Source organism: Coccinella septempunctata, chromosome 2 (genome assembly GCF_907165205.1).
Source record: "Coccinella septempunctata chromosome 2, icCocSept1.1, whole genome shotgun sequence".
In the NCBI taxonomy this organism is placed as follows: Eukaryota; Metazoa; Arthropoda; class Insecta; order Coleoptera; family Coccinellidae; genus Coccinella; species Coccinella septempunctata.
In genome coordinates, this window is record NC_058190.1 from 27,563,529 (window position 1) to 27,581,685 (window position 18,157).

Here is an 18,157-nt window from a genome sequence, read left to right on the forward strand (position 1 = left end):
CGCCAATTTACAACTCACATCTGGTTCGATACTGCAGCTCTCAGTGATTTCTTGATGAACATCAACCACCTCAATTTTGTCATCGTCGATTTTTTCTATTTTTATTTCGTCCTTAACTTCATCTTCAACTATTATCATTTCTATATCCTTGGAATCCTCAAGATTTTGCGATAAAGATATTTCAGCTGCTTTCAGTTCAATATCATCCTCCAATTGAATAGGAATAGGGGAAGTACTAACTACAAGATTGCCCACAATTTCGGTCGTGTTAGAACTCTCTTTTACAATACTGTGTACAACTGGAGTTAGCTGTTTAATCATACTAAACGCAGATTTTTCTACAATTTCAATATTTTTCTCAGTACTAACTGTTTCTTCAATAACATTCACCACTTTTGGTGATATAAGAGGGGACTTCGCCTGTTCATGTTTAATAACTTGATAAGTTGTTACTGGCAATGTTACTTGTAACAAAGCATCTTGCGTATCATCGTCAGTCGATGTTTGTTCAATTACTCGTTGAATCGATGCCTGTATTTCTTCATCCACATTCCTATCTTCAGATTTGCAAAATTCCAAGTCTAACGTATTTTGTTCTGATGATGATTTGGTGAAAGCATCTGAAAAAACTTCCTCGCTTTGAACAGTAAAGATAGGTTGAGTTTGAGATTCGGTATCGGATAATTCCATATCGCCACTACAATCATCTGCGATCTCAGGTTGTTCTGCAATTATTTCAATCGATTCCTCAACTTCTAGCTTTGGAATAACTTCGACTTGTTTTTCAGCAGTTTTGACTGAAACAAGAAAAGACACTATCAATAGGATTGAGTAACAATAGGACGTTCATATATCTGGTTAGATAATTCCAGGGTTGCTACAGCCTTTCAAATATCTGGTTCTCTAAAACTATACTAAGATTGTATTTTTTTTATTATTTGTAATCTTAACAATGTAGATCTCATTGCGCATTTGGATAGTTCAAGTCTTAGTAAGAAAACCCCACTCTTGCCGGAAGCAGTGCATCAGAATAGTGGAGTAAGATACCACTGCGCCTGAAAGGAGCTCATTTTCTGAAAATCGAAACCAGCAGAAAATGTTAGGAACAAATAAAAGCGAAATGAGTAAAGCTCAATTGACTTCTCAAGAGCTCACAAGAGTGTCTGGCAGTGTTTAATCTTATTCTACAATTATATTGCACGCAACATATATACAGGCTGTCTGTAAACTAATGCGAAGGACTTAGGGAGATGATTCCTCGATGAAAATAAGCAGCGGTAGTTCCTATCAATTTTTTTCTAAATCGACCACTCTTCCAAGATACAGCCTTTGGAAGGCGATGGCGAGTTGACAATTTTTGAAGAAAAATCATAAGGGGTTGTTATTTTCAACCCCTAAAATTAAAGTAATGAAATCTAAAAAAATTGTGTGAGTAACACCTACTTACTGCTTCATATTATGTATAGTTTTATGACTCAGTGTTTTTTAGAACCCGTAAAAAAATTTAAAAACTGTCAACTCGTCCTCGCCTTCCAAAGGCTATATCTTGGAAGGGAGGTTGATTTCGAAAAAAATTTATAGGAACCACCCCTGCTTATTTTCATCGAGGAATAATCTCCCTAAGCCCCTCGCATTTGTTTACACCCTGTATAAAAATCAGAATTGGAGTGAATTGAGTGAACTATTTTTCCCAATTTTCTCCAATTTGTGTTCTGTGCTCACCAAATACCTACCTGCAGATTGTACCTCAACCCAACTTAGCAAGTAAGCATATTTTGAAGCACACAAAAACAAGAGGAGTACATCTTCTCCACAAAACCTGACCTATGTGGGGTTTGTTCTGCAACTGAGTGCCTTGAAAATTCAAAACCCAAAATAATGATTTGATGACGAATTGGGATCATGTGATGTGATACAATTTTGATGTATTTGGAATCATTGTTCCATTACATAATTTGTAATAAGTCACATAAAGTTTGTAGACTTATAATAATTTACCCAACTGTCCTACATTTAAAGTGATAATAGGCTAGTGCAGCAAGAAATGCTTTCAGGCAAAAATCGCTAATCGAATTGAAATAACATAACTGTCACTTGGTTTCAAGAAGATGAAAATCAAGTTCTAGGTGTGGAAGCTAAAAATAGAATGAATGGCATATTTTCATGAATGCCCATTTACATTTGTTCTTCTAACCCTGAGATTTGGAGCAGAAAACAGGTTTTATAATCTGTTGTCGCCATTTCTTTACACGTGCCAGAGTCTTCTACATTGAAAAAAAAACTATATTGCTATCTTGCAGAAGAGTGGTTGTTTCCGCAAATTTTGATTGGAACTGCTCGATCAAAGCCAAAAAGAATGCTTGTTAGATATCTGTCAATTTTCATGCCAAACTCTCCAATCAAACTTCAGTGTTTTCCCAGAAAAGCCTGGACGATATACTGCGGTCGGACATTTTTCAATTAATCTCTAATCTACACAATTTTGAGCGTTCAAATAATTCCTCTTGATCTTGATTTCATGGATTTATTGAACGTAATAAGCCAAAATACCAATTCTCTTCAGCCAATTGAATTAAGTGTCTTCTCCATCTCTATCTTCGGGAATATGCTTTTTCGAGATAGTTTCAAGTAGATGGAATGGTTATAAACTTACCAATATTGAAACTAGGTGATTCCACCAACTTATCAAAGAGATCTCCAGATTCTTTTTTAGGTTTAGAATCTATACCACCATCTTCATCGAAATCTATTATTTTAACTGGAGACCTGAAAGTCTTCTTATCGGTTTCATAATTTGTCTCCAACCTCGGAACTTTAGACGTTCCTTTGGAAGGTGATTTATCCAAATCTTCATAAAAGCGATTTAACCGTTTCTTACTCTTATCTTCGCCCAAACTGGACCTAGATTCGAATTCAAACGGCTCCGGTTCTTTGAATTCGTATATATCTTCGCAGCTAGAAGTTTCTTCCAATGGCTTCATGTCTTTTTCTTCGGTTTTTTTCAATTCCTTTTCTTCTTCCTCTTCTTCTGCAGTTACATGCACATCTATGTCCAAAGGCTTAGCTGAGTCATCAGAGGAACTGTCTTTGTCTGCACTATCAATAGAATTTAGTGGTAGTGCTAAAATTAAAATAAAATGATTCTACAGTAGAAAATTTACACAAGGTATTACTTCCATTGATCTGTTACAAATTAAATACATAGGTTTGTTAATTTTAGAGTCTCTTCTTCATCTTCCACCATAATTGTATCAATGCATAGGGCGTTGGAATTAGTTCATAGTTTTTTTTATTCATGAAAAAAAGACTGTTTCATTTAAAGTAATTTGAAAAAATATACTATTCGAAGTATTGTTCATCGCTAGCCACTACTCCTTTCCATTTTTCAGACAGGGGACGAATTTCATGTTGAAAGAACATCTTATATTGAGATGCAATAGACCAGTCGCCCATTTTTGGCAATCTTTATTAAAGCTGAAATTCTGCTCAGAAAGGTCCACAAAACATGGTTTTAAGCAAAGTGTATCGGAAGGAGTAATCCAAAAATACAGGGGTGTTGTTCTACACAACCAGTTTTCACTGTATTCTTCTTCTCGCTTTATAGCATCAATTGTAGCCAGTGACGATAGCTAATGATGATTTTACTAGATTTCTACAACTTTTCTAATCCTACCAAACATGGAGTATGAGGCTAGATCCACTGTTGATGCCTACAGTCTTAAATGACACCTCACACTTGGAATTATCGCATTGCTAGTGACAATTTGATGCAAATATCACTTAATTTTTTTTCGAGTTGAAGCAGCAGCTCAAAGGTGAAAAAAACAATTATATTGCTTCTAAATGAATCCAATATTTTGAGGCGTTCAAGTGTCAACTTTGAACATTTTAGAATTCTCGAAGTGTTTGACGAAGTTCTTCATTGAACGATTCTTCAACTATTCATGTTGTGTCGAAATCATCACATTGAAAAATTATTCCGAACATTCCTCAGTCTCTATTGAATGGGAATCGATTTCATTGCTTCTAGACGAATCCCAGGTCTTTAACGTAATGAGGAATCAACTTCCAGCGATTTAGACAATTCTTGAATTATTTGACTGAACTTTTTTCTGAAACTTTTTAGAGTTTTCACTCCCCGTCTTCTTTGCCGAAATTATCAATTTTGAAAATTGTAAGTCTAAATATGAATTTCATTGCTTTTGGATGAATCTCATGTCATCAGTACAGAGTTGAATTGCAACAAATTGAAGATTTAGACAACTATTGAAACGTTTGATACATCAAGTAATTCTTCATCTTGAACTTTTTAGGCCATTAATACCATTTATGGTATGCCGCGTCAAAATTATACTACTCAAAACTTGCATGTTCCCCAGCTAGAGCTTAGTCATCTTGAACTTCCATCAAATCATGATGCAGGAAATTTTTCGTGTTAAATCAATGAATAAAATCTTCCTGAAAAACAATTAATTGCCACAAATTTTGACATAAAAAATGAAGTCCAAAGTATTATTTACTCATCAAAGAAATAATTATATACACTGTCATTATTTCTCAATCTCACAAAAAATTATACAGAAAACCACAAAAAATATTTCCACTGAATTAATTTTCAATATGCAATCCCGTATGAAGGGAAAACACAAAATATTTTTAGTTGTTTGTAAATTCCGGATATACCGGAGGTAGATATTAACTTTATTTTGTCAAATTGCATGCTCAATAAATCATGACATTTTTGGATCCTTCATAAAATTTTGATTTGATTTCGATCATGACCTCAATGATACCCTTGAGTATTAACTCAAAGATGATACTACGAATCTTTCCAGAGATATTTAGGAATATTACGAAGATTGGAAGATTATCATAGCTACTTGTCCTTTAACATTAGAAAGATGAAATTATCAGGAACTATTATTGAGCGCGTTTTTTACTGTAATCCTGATGAAAAAAATTCAGGGAGAATCCACATAAACTGTAGATAGGTCAGTAACCTATGCCTTGTCTCTGCAAACCAGGTAATTTGTTTCAAAGATCGATATTTGGAACCAAAATTATCTGGATTGAAGATCCGAGGTGCAGTTCAGCAGTTCATAAATTTACTAACTGACAAAGAAACTGTAATACCCAGAAGGAGCTGTTTAAATTTTAAATTGTTTTTGGTAAAACATAGATAGTATAGCAAGGAGTAAATGATTAAAATTTGAAGAAAAAAATCGTGAAGGTTTTGTTATGTGAACATTTTTTGTAACTTAAATATTGTAGTCGTTTTTTGCAAATTTATTAAATTTTACAACAAACCTGCTGTTTGAGGAGATCCAAAGTCGAAGTTTAGTTGTTGTTAAAATGCCTAGAGCACGTGTACGCGGAATTTATCGCTAGCTAAGTGAATTTGAAAGAGGTCGAATTATTGGGGTTGTTATTTCGAGAAATCGCTAACCGTATGAACAGAAATCCAACTACTGTTTTGAGATGTCAAGCATGGTTCGATAATGCCCAAAATCGAAGAAGAGTAGGCACCGGACGTCAAAGGAGCACAAATGAAGTTCAAGATAGGCGTCTAAGACTTATGGCCATTAGAGACCGATTTGCAACAACTCGATCTTTGGCTGATGAGTGGTTAGGAGAACAAGGCCATCCTGTAACTGTCCAAACGGTTTACCGCCGTATAAGGTTTTTTTGGACTGAAGCATTATCGACCCCATCTTGTGTTACCTCTTACGGTTGAGCATCGCCGGCAACGATTACAGTGATGCAGAGAACGACAACATTGGAAAGTGGAATGGCATCAGGTCGTCTTTTCTGATGAATCTCCATTCTCCTTGGGTGCACATGATGGCCGAAGAAGGGTTAGACGACGTCGGGGAGAAAGACGTGAACCTCATTTTGATGTTCAGCGTCATGTACACCGGACAGAAGGCGTTATGGTATGGAGTGCTATAATTCCACATGCAAGTAGGTCACCTCTAGTCTTTATTCGGGGTAACATGACAGCGCTGCGTTACCTTCAAGAAATAGTGGAGCCATATGTCCTCCCTTACCTTAACCGGCTCGAGAATCCAATATTTCAGCAAGATAATGCTCGACCTCATGTCGCCAGAGTTAGTTTAAGCTTTTTTGAAGCGACTCATATGAATCTTTTGCCATGGCCGCTCAGATCCCCCGATCTTTCGCCCATAGAGCATGTTTGGGACATCATGGGTAGAGGGCTTGGAAATTCACCCCCCTCGGACTTTGGCGGCTCTGTGACATGAAGTACAGGTAGCTTGGAATAGTATCCCTCAAGAAGAAATAGACCATCTTCTTGCATCGGCAAGACGTGTTGGGGAGTGTATAGATAACCGAGGTGGGCAAACAAATTATTAGCAAATTCTATAAAAAAAATTGTAAACCCTGCGTTTTGCTTTTCTCCAAATTTTAATCATTTACTTCTTGCTATACTATCTATATTTTACCAAAAAAATTTAAAATTTAAACAGCTCCTTCTGGGTGTTGCAGTTTCTTTGTCAGTTAGTAATTCAATATTATAAATGGTAAGAATCAAGAACTCGTATCTGCGAAATTCATTTTTATTCAGTCCATTTGAGTTTACTGTTTAAAAGTTTCAACTAAATTCCTGAGTTCACGGATGACCATCATTTGAATTTCATTCTTATAAATGGCGAGTATAATCGAGTTAATGACAGAACAATATGACTCTTCATTGAAAGTTATCCTTTCATAACAAAACGTCAGGAGCAGAGGAAAATACAAAAATAACGAAATTGAAATTATGTCTTATGTTCATGAGAACCCGCAAAATTTCTTGAAAATATTTTTTGTCATTTTGCGTAGTATTTTGGGTGATGTTCAGAAAAAATGACCATGTATACTGGAATTGATGTTTAATATGAGCATTTTGGAAGGAAATAATTGGTTGAAGTGCTCAATGAAAAAATGTGGTATATTCGCCCTTGTGAAACGCTACGAATTGATTCCAACTCCCAATGTTTCTCATTGACGAAGATAACTTCTCAAAGTCATTTTTATCAATTTTATGCCATCTTTTACACTTGCAAACTACTGTTTCACCATTTATTGAATAGGAAACTTCGGGTTGTCAACTAATCACAAAGTTTTGAAAATTTTCTACCACTGGGAAAGCGCAATCTAAAAACATTTTTTTCATGTTATAAATGTCCGTAACCTGTGCCTTGTCTCTGCAAACCAAGTAATTTATTTCAAAGATCGATATTTGGACCCAATTATCTGGATTGAAGATCCGAGATGGAGTCCATAAAAAAAATTGGTGGGCCAAAAAATTCACATTTTTAAGTAATTTTCGAAAAAATATTACTCGAAAGGAAATGAGGTGCAACAAATTTGAAGAAAGGAATGTAGTTCCATGAGTCTACTTTTCGAATGTAAGCTTCCAGATTCTTCAGCAACAACGATTTTTGGGTAGCCTTTAGAGTACCACCGATTTTTTCTTCAATGATATCTGAACCTCATAAAGAATTATTTCGATCAAAATGAACAGTTTGCATGCAGTCAAATAGGTCACCGAGAAGTAATCGCATGAAGGTCTTCGAAAAAAAGAAATTGAAGCTGAACAAACAAGTTATCTGCCCCATATAGAGGTGAAGCAAAAAAATGTTTTGGTAACGTCATGAATTCGTTCTGAAATATCCCTTCCTCAGTGGTAGAAAGTTGAAATTTGTTTGTCATTAAACACAAACAAAAAGAGTTTGTCATTATGAAGATATGCCTCAATGAAAATGAATGAACTTTATTCGGAAATAAATAGATTTCCTTCGATCATGTAGGTAAGCCGAGAAACCTGATTCCCTCTGATGAAGTAACTGTAAAGAGTTTATTACCTTTAGAAAATCCTTTCAATTCAGATCTAATCTGGTTAAGATCAAAATCACGTCCTTTCGGAAGACTGCCACTCTCGTCGTCACTATCATCATTGGACTTTTCGGGAGTTCTTTTAATCTTCCTTGTTCTTTTCACAATTCTTTCTTTCACTATCTGATCTTCTTCTTTTTCGGTATCATCATCTTCTTCCCTGATCTTTGGTGATCTATGCTGTAAAATATTTCCATCATTGAGTAATGCCCGATTATATGATAATGGAAAATAATCTCACCAGTATAGCGGTTCGTATAATTTTTTTCTTGTACACTTTGAGTTCTGTCTCGTCACTTTTTCCACCGCTTCTAGTTCGACTCAGTTCTTCTGCCTCGCTCTCACTCGCTGGTGATTCTGTATCGGTATGAACAGATGTGTCTGTTTGAACTGAAGTTCTTCTGATTCTTTTTTGTTCTGAAGAAAAAAGGGAGTTTTTCGGTATTTCACCTATTATATTATATCTAGAGAGAAATTCGGACATACCTTGTGTGATGCTCCTAGTGGTAGATCTGGTAGCAGGTGTAGCTGGCGTTTTCGGCCTGCTGGAATTGGATGTGGAACTCAGGGGGGTAGTTGATCTAGTCGTTTCATTAATAGAGGGCCTTCTACTGTCTGAAACACCTCTCTTTCGTTTTATTTGCTTATTCGAAGTTAGGGAAGGACTCTTGCTGGCAACGGGACTGCTATTTCCGCTGACGACCTGTTTAATTTTTTTAGCTTTGGTTGTCGCGCTCAAATTTTCTGCCACCCTTTCCATTTTGATCCATTCATCATATCTAAAGAAAACAAACTGAATAGTAAATTGAACGAAATTGGAACAGCATTGGCGTAGACCGGGAGCTTTTGCGCTGTTCTTCTAATTCATAAGGGGCAACCAATCAAGGTACTGAACTCGTTAAATACGATTGTAATCGTAGTTTCGGATATACCCGTTTTTTTAGTTCTTTTTATTTTCCAGTAAAGGTGCATTTACACCAAACGAGCATTGTTTTCGAACGTTTCAAAACGTTTCGAAACGTTTTGAAATGTTTTCAAACGTTCGAGAACTCAGAATGGGAGGTGTTCACACAGCCCGCGCCTGTCCGAACGAGCAGTTGTTCTTGATAATTCAACGAGGTCTCTCTAAAGTGCACCGACATGGAACCCTCATTATCTATAATGCAATTAGTAAAAATTGCAATAAATTGCAATTTCTACTGAATCTATAGTACTCAGAGTCTCTGACAGTAATAATCTCTCAAATGAACTCTACGCCAAAGGAGGAGACGAACAACCTGGGTGAATTCTTTTCTGAAAGGAAGAAATTATACCCAGCTGCTGGATGACTTGAGAGCGGACGAAACTGAACTTTTTAGAAATTTCTGCCGCATGTCATTATCGGACAAAATTGAGGAAAAAGTGTCAAGAAAGACACCAATCATCGAGAGAGCATTCCAGCGTCGGTTAGACTGGCACTAACGATTTTTGACTACGGTAGGGTGACCAGACGTCCGTCATTGTGACGGACAGTCCGTCAATCGTCCAAGAAGTCCATCACTGGAAAACGTCCGTCAAAATTTAATTCAGTATTTTTCTCAAGATTATTTGAGATGGATAGTAAAAAAAGAAAGTGCAGTGCAAATTTATGGAAGATCTTTCGAGAGAATTTCCATTTTTTAAAACACAAAACTTGATTCTGAAGTCCAATGTACGAAGTGTTTGGGCCAATTCAGATTGCATTTGGAGGAAGAAGAGATAATGTACGGCATGTTTCAAGTTACGAACATAAAAAAAAATTTAATGCAGCAGCGTCTTCCTCCCTGACCAAATATTTGAGGCATTCAAATTTTGGGGATGAAGAAGCTTCTCTAGAAACGCCTGAAGCACTCTTCTCATTCCACAGTGTAATGCACAACCATTATATTAATATTATTAAATTTTCGTTTTTGTGTTGTAATAGACTTTTATTATTTCTCTATTTTCAATAAATAGATTTTTTTTATCGCCATACCTTGTAGGAAACTGAGTAGCTGGAATCATATACAGGGTGAGTCTTATAGACTCGTACAAATATTTCACAGTAGAATCTTGAGGTCAAAAGAAACACTTTTTTCCTATACCGTTTTTTTCCGAATCGGCTCGGTTTAAAAGATACAGGTTGTTAAAAAATATAAAAAAATGTTATTTCTAGGCTTTATCGAATGAAATGAATTTGGAAATATAGTTTTCGAGTAATTTGAAGTTCAAAAATAAAAGATATCTGTGAAATTCGAAAAATTGGGTGATTTTGACCGAATGCAACTCTTTTTGAAAGATCCACAGACGTCACAGATTCATTTAGTTATTTTGAAGGTAATTTGTTTTTCCAGGGGTGGCACAGCTCATTATGAAAACCTAAAATGGCTATATCTTCTTATCAGGGCTGAATCGGAAAAAATGGTAAAAAAAATTTTTCTTTTCATCAGGTCCGTCCGTCATTGAACATTGTATAATCTGGTTAGCCTAGGCTACGGGAGATTCTTATGGTGTCATGTACCTTTACCGAATTTCAAAACCATCAATATCGAAAATTATTATCGTCTGTCTGTGAAGCCATCGTAAATGGACTCCATTTCAAATGGATTGATTAATTATGAAATCACGATTCAAGAGATCTCACCAAAATTCAAAATAAATTAAATACCAAGACCCAATAACTTATCACGGTCCACCGGTGATTTCGATGATATGACGCCAGATGTGCAAGGAAATCTGAATCCCTTTGATGATTCGTCGGTTTACCGACATGAGACGGAACGGGATCGAGCATTTTAAAACGTTTTGAAACAGGCTTCGTGAACTTTATTCGGCGTCGATGAGTGTTTACACCGCCTGTGCATATTGCGTGCATTGTTCGCAAACAGTGCCTTATAATGAAACGTTACTTTACCGGCATGTGGCGAAATGAGCTCGAACTCTCTGAAACGTTCGAAAACAGGGTTTGCGAACTCTGTTCGGCGCCGATGACTGTTTACACCGCCCGTACTACTGTTTGCAAACAGTGTTCGCGAAAAATGCTCGTTTGGTATAAATGCGCCTTAATACAATCGTCACGAAATTTTGCAAAACAATACTTTTTTGCAAGGAAACTTCTATTTTAAAATTAGATGAATCATAGTTGAATAATAAAAGGAGTGATGAAAATAATGAATCATTTCTCATAATTTTTGTGTGAATATCAATAAGAGGAAAAACTAGCTGAACTACAAAATTCGTTAACTCACCTATTGTTCCATCCTGTGTAATGTACTCGAATGAAAGGTTCGGGACCATCTCTGACGATATCCAAAACTTTAGCTTCATATGTTACTTTAGATTCAATCGAAGGTCCGTAATATACTTTCAACTTGTCTCCTTTGCTTATATTAAAAGATGCCGGAACATCGGTGACATTTTCTGTTTCAATATTCGATCGCTTTCGAGGACGCTTCGTCTTGTCTTTTTCATCTTCGACCTTTTTTAATGTTTTCACTAAATTTTTATCTTTGATGTCTTTATTATCTTTCTCTTTGATCTCTTTTGTTGGAGTTTTAGATTCTACTTTCTTCTCTATGGTAGGTGTGATGACTTTCGGTAGTTGCGTCTTAGATCTAGTTTGCTGACCCTTGAAAAATACACATAACAAAGATAGTCAATTTTTTTAACATTTTCCGAATGTGCGTTTTCAAAGTTGAGTCATTTTTTGACAGAAGATAGAACGCATCGAAATTATTCATTTCACCTAAAATTTCCCACAAAACATTCAACATGGCAATTTGTCAATGTTATAATAAAAATTTCACCACGTATATTCACAAAATTCAGGGAATAACAGATAAATTTCTTAAGGATAGTCATGACCTTCCGAAATATACGATGTCAAATACACAATATCGGTTACTCAGCAAGGATATAAGGAGTGAATTCAATATAAATTTGTGAATAGAACTGATTGATATCACGCTTCTATATTGCATCTGAGTTTTACTTGTTCTATCTATGAATTATACAATGTTGTTCCTAACAAATTGAAACAGCTCAAAAATGAAAAATTTAGAAGAAAGGTCAAGGATTTCCTTCTCGGCTCCTTCTAGCTCAATTCTCTGACGTATCCGAGAAATGTGTATTTTTTTCTCTGTATACTCTGTTATTTGATTGTACTTTTTCCTCACTCTATAACAATCGATTTTTTTGCAACAAAGGTTAAGTTGTAGAACACTTCTGGGTGAACTTTACCTCGAACTTAAAAGTCACGTGGTGTGATTCACAATCAACAATCAACAATCTACAACCGTACGAGCTCGATTTAAAATGTATACTGGCCATCTCCATATTCCTCTATCTGCTTTTCTTTTCAAGTTATAAGAGCAAATTCATTTTTCGGCTCTTCAGATTAGTGTCCGTGAAGTTAGCTATGGTTTTAGTAATGTCGAAATACAAATTTGACATTGTAAAGTCACTTTTGAATGTGGACTTCAGTGGCGTAGTCAAAGGTGTTTTTTGAGTCTAACCCTTCAATTATACAGGGTGTATTTGAAGGTGAGGCTTCTTTTCAACAGAAGGTAGAACTGGTCAAAATGAAGCGTTTCACCAAAAATCACCTATACAAAACTGTCAAAATGACAAAGTTGAAAAAAAAAAATTGAAAATGATTAGGTACTGAAATAGATCCTAATACATCACTAGACCATTTGTTAGCTGAATTATCGCAGAGCAGTGGGAAAAAACTTATCTCCTGATTTGACCATGTGGTATCGTTTAGGATATAGGCTCGTTCGATATTTACGTGGTAATGAAAATGGAAACTTAGGATTGCTAGAATTGTTCTCATTATTTCTTAGTAACTTACACCATTTTTTGAAATGGCCATTTCGATACCAACTTACAGAAGAGACTTAGGACACAAGTATAAAAAATAGAATACTTCAAAATCTCACCAATAAAATTCGTCTAAATTATTCACGAATTTTTTCACAATGGGCATCACAATCTTCTTGTTCGAACATGGGCAAACATAATAGCACTTTTTCAACATAACTAACATAAGCACTTTCAAGAAACTGCCTCGATTTTCAAAATTTTTTTTTTAATTGCACGATACAACAATTATGAATTTCTCAAAAGTGACCTGATGCATCTTATCCGATTAACTTGGTACTGAACCATCCATTTTCCAGCCATATGTTTATGTTTTGTTTCATTTTTGCGATGCCGGAGTCGCCTTCCACAGTCCCGTACTTGAAATTCAATGAAATTTTGTCGAACTTATAGGGGTTGTATCTCAGCCATCTTGGATATTTGATTTTAAATTGATTTGGATTTGGAAACATTTGAAATGTTTTCTTTAAATAGTGACGGACTGCAAACATATTTGATTACGCGACTGAGATCTACATAAAAAAGTGACTATGGATTGTTGCATTTGTTTTTCGATATTACTAAAACTTTACGATATAGGGGTCGAAAGATGAGTTTACTCCCCCACTTGAGAACAAAAGAAGATAGAAGGATGCGGTTATGGCGATATCTAATATATAAAATTCTCGTGTCATAGTTTTCGTTACCATACTCCTCCGAAACGGCTTGACCGATTTTGATGAAATTTTTTGTGCTTATCCGGTATCTATGAGAATCGGCCAACATCTATTTTTCATCCCCCTAAATGTTAGGGGTAGTCCACCCCTAAATTTTTTTTTGTATTTTTTAGACAAAATTTTTAATTTCTATTTTTTTATGATACAACATACAAAAATACATACAATCCTCAATTTTCACCCTTCTACGATCAACCCCTTATTTTTTAATAGCCATTTTAGTAATTTAATCATTAGGAAATTATTTATATGGCAAAACAACGTTTGCCGGGTCAGCTATCTATGAGAATCGGCCAACATCTATTTTTCATCCCCCTAAATGTTAGGGGTAGTCCACCCCTAAATTTTTTTTTTATTTTTTAGACAAAATTTTTAATTTCTATTTTTTTATGATACAACATGGAAATTATTTATATGGCAAAACAACGTTTGCCGGGTCAGCTAGTGTATCTATAGAAATACGAGGTAAAAATTGTGCCAACCATTTTCTCTAGCTCTTACGGTTACAGAGCTTCCATTCCATCATCTAATTTTGCCCGCCCTGTACCTTTTTTCGATTCCTATTTTTTGGGTAGGCAGTGCCGATCCTGCCGTCCCTGACAAGCTACCAATGGCTAGGACCGCGAATTGGGTTCTCCAGAGCATGCGCTCTTTCTATCGACGAAATATTTGGCGAATAGTCCAACTCAATCTGGGAGTTCACATTTCTCACAATGAACAGAGAAAAATGAGATGTTTGCAGGTGATAGTTAGTTGTTTTTCTCTTTTTGTAGTGGCGGAACTTTAAAATTTTCACTGGTGTTAGAACCAGTTCAGAATTGCACCGGAAACGAAGCTGTCATTAGTCTTACCAAACATTTAATTTATTGGATTTAGGTTCCCCTCGTTATGTTATACCTACTTGTGATAAAAGTTTTTACAGTCACTCACTAAACACCCTTACACTTAGCAAGTTAACCTACCGATTTTTCAGAAGTAATCATTATTTTTCCAAAACGAGTTAGTTTTAAATTGAATCATGACAACATATACCACGCAATTTCCGGTTTCCACAAAAACACCATAATTAGTAATTAACTTACTTTTAAACTGAAAGATATGTCTGCCCAAAAATATAAGTTAACCTAGAAGCATTCAAAAGCATTGAGGAAAAGATTAATTCTTACCTTGTCTTTTTCATCATCCTTCTTTGACGGCTCTTCTGGTTTTTCTCCCAGAGGTTTAGACTTTTCTGTAGTTGAAACTTTCGTAGTCTTCTTTTCTTTTGCCCAAGATTTTACTTTGGTGTACCTTTTTGGTCTACCTTGGTCTCTGCTTGTACTGGGCTCCATATGATCATTATTGTCACTACTGCTCTCGCTCGCATCTGGAATTTCTTTTTTCTTCTTATCATCCTTTATCTCAGAAGGGCGCGCTTTCTTATCTTCTGGGGGTTTTTCTTCTTCTTTACGTTCTGGCGTTTCTTCCTCCTTTTCAGTTTTCGGACTATTTATGGGTGTTGCCCTATCTTTATCCCTTATCAGAGATCGCCCTTGAAAAAATCGACATAAGTCTACTCATTCGTATATATGTCATTTTTTCGAATCAATGGTACTGACAGATTTCGTAGAAACCAATCGTTGAGGAATGATTGTACTGATAGAATTAAAATCAGTGGCGGCTCGAGCATATTTATCGTGGGTCGGCAGATATATATGTCCAATACATAGATTAATAAAACAGGAGATAGAGCATCTCGACAAAAACGCGTTCACGAAATACTGCCATAAATGTGAATTTGGATATCTTGGGTGGGGGAACTGGACAGGGGCGGATTCAGAACTAGTCACACTGTGAATAATTCAGGTAGTCGGCAATAATTTTATATCGAATGGAAATATGTTTCAATTTTCATTGCAAAGATTTCGAGTATTTTTCTTATGACAACTAATCAAAGGGATGTAGAACTAATATGTAATACCAAAACAACTGATGTAAAAAAGAATTTATTTTGAATACAATGTTACCATACACAAATAATAGTCAATATGACCCTAACCTACATACAGATTATTTGAAATTTTATTCACTAAGCATTAACTGAAAACCAAAAATTACTTTCATGAAAAAAATTCCCTTTAGAATGGTAAATTCTCAAATCAATAGAAGTGGAAGCAGCTGAAGTTTATGGAATTTGTATAATGAGAATCTAAAAGAGTTTGTTCATTGAAGAAATCCTCAAGTCTTCCGTACAGATTTTGCGGAATGAAACAGTAATGTAATACTGTAAACACGAACCAATGATTGTGAAATAGGAAATTATTTCTTATTGTATACAGTAACTCATAAAAGAATCCCTCAATTCTAGATGAAGAATCAATATTTTTTTTTACGGGCAGTTTTAAATTGAATTAAGTAATATTGCATATAAACTAAAGAGCAGTGTTTTTCAGCAACTCAAATACCTAGTTCAACAACCTGCTTCCCCTTTCAAATTTTTATACCACCTCGAAAGTGCTTTTTGGTGTTGAAGTGCATAATAATCAAGAGTTATTTTACGAAACTGTAAGCTCTAACTCAATAATAATGTAACTTTTAAGCAAAGCTTTCTAAGCTTTCATCTTGAATTTTTTTTTCCAATGAATTAGGAACTGCTTGTAGGGCAGCAACTTTTTTCTTGAAGTACTGACGACTCACTCGTAATCTTAAATCGGTTTTTTGACGTCAATTAGCTGTTTTTTAATTTCTGTTCTCCGCTTGTCTCCTGCAACAATTTTTCAACTGAAGTTTTACTTCGAAATATGAGGTATCCTGATAACAGACATTTTCATTTAATAAATCATAAAAATAATGGGAATATCCGAGCTCTAATTGAATGGTCATTATTGTAATCATAATTACAGTAGTAGCATAATTTTTACATTGAAATACATTTTAGAAATAAAGGAAACTTTTTTGATTTTCACAAAAAGTTCCAAACATGACCTCAGCTCATTTTTATGGATTTTCATTCCTAAGACGAGTTCTATTTGCCATAGTAATTTATAAGGAATTTTGTATACCTCCCTGGGTAGGTATGTACCTCACTTGTTTTATCCTTGAACTACAAGAAGCTTCCATTTCTGCAAATCCTGAACTGGCATTGGTGTTTCTTGATATTGTTCCCATTTTTCTTCCATTTTCCTCAAAAACTCCAGTACTGATAACAGGTTTGGCACAGTATTGGCAATAATTACAACATTATAGAAGCAATTAATATCGCGTTATACTGTTCATCTCGAAACCAGGAAGAATGTTTATACTAAAAAGCATTATATAATAAGAAAAAATCTACTATTATTTTCAAGTTCAGAAGTAGTCAGAAATCACTTGCAAAATTCCAAAGAAAGTGATAATCAGACAATAAAGCGAGTTAAATAAGTGGTAAACTACCTATCTTACCTCACTCGGGATGGCATCTTTTTTCAAATTTACGGTAAAAGTCGATTACTCTCATTATACTAAAGTCTGGAGTATAAATTACAAGAGAAGTGTGAATTGTTTTCAAGACCCAGTGCAACTCTCCACTGCTGTCGTCTGGTTTCATTTCTGGGAAATCTAAAATTGAAATCAATTATTTGATTGTATAAACTCAACATTTCAATCCCATCATTAGATGGGATTCAAACTTAATTCGACCCTGGCGTGCCCTAACTCCCTCCCCTGATTTCATAAAGTCGTGAACTCAAACAAGAATAAAATATCAAAAACTCACCAGAATAAATAAATCGCTTTCCTCTTTCGTGTATAAATTGCACTTTTATTTCAAACACACGTTTTTACGGCACATCGCTGCTTATTTTCCAAAATATTACGACGTGAATGATTGAAATAATATTTTGACAATTACAAATACACACGCCGTCTTAGAAATTTTAGAAGCGATCTGGAGGGGAAAACAAGCGAAAATTCATTTCATTGGTGGTTATTTGGAGTGGGATTAATTTGAAAAATGAACAGTCTGGAAAATAGCTTATGATCCATCTATTTAATCTATGGTCCAATATATATATATATATATATATATATATATATATATATATATATATATATATTTTTTTTTAATATTTTCTATACCTATGTATTATGCAGGTTTCCACATCACCATAGGGTACTGCACTCGGCGCGTTAGTCCTTCATAGTGAAGTTTCGCCAAATTTTTTGTTTCTGTTTCAATAATCTCTGAAGATAATCCGGAAAATAAAAAATGATTGAGAAATAACTATTTTAGCCCTGCATACCACTTGAAAAATAAACATAATTTCGGAACAAATATGAAAATAAGAACCGAAAATATATATAACAAATAAAAATACTCTAAAAATGCTTATCCATAAAATAAAATTGGAAAAACAATCAAAAGTGCATTCTAACGAAATTGAGAATTGCGAGAAATTAACATCACCTCGAGCGCAAACGATAGAATCGAGATATCCCGAACGATCATTCTTCGAGTTACCGAAGTGAGGCATTCTAGGGTCGGCAGGGTCGCTGCCTGCCGGACCTACATGTCCTACACCGTGCGAAGTATTGAGCCAACAATATCAACTTTCATCATAGTTTTGGTCTTTATTCTTTGAAAAGTCCTTAAAAAATTGTCGGAATTTCATTAGTATTATATATTCAGTACTCACGTTTATGAAAATTAA

At 35.0% G+C, this 18,157-nt stretch overlaps 1 protein-coding gene across 3 annotated transcripts in view; it reads right to left on the reverse strand.

Annotated features, from left to right (window-relative positions):
- Window positions 1-18,157, reverse strand: part of LOC123306497 (AT-rich interactive domain-containing protein 4A-like) — a 51,114-nt gene that overhangs the window by 20,381 nt on the left and 12,576 nt on the right. For 2 of the 3 annotated variants that reach the window (XM_044888534.1, XM_044888533.1), the window contains exons 8-14: window positions 14,657-15,021; window positions 11,142-11,521; window positions 8,383-8,675; window positions 8,138-8,313; window positions 7,866-8,076; window positions 2,654-3,121; window positions 19-797 (exon numbers count right to left, since the gene is read on the reverse strand). In XM_044888534.1, the coding sequence (XP_044744469.1) occupies window positions 19-797; window positions 2,654-3,121; window positions 7,866-8,076; window positions 8,138-8,313; window positions 8,383-8,675; window positions 11,142-11,521; window positions 14,657-15,021 (2,672 nt within the window). The remainder of the gene's footprint in view (window positions 1-18; window positions 798-2,653; window positions 3,122-7,865; window positions 8,077-8,137; window positions 8,314-8,382; window positions 8,676-11,141; window positions 11,522-14,656; window positions 15,022-18,157) is intronic. The other variant, XM_044888535.1, reaches the window with a different exon arrangement.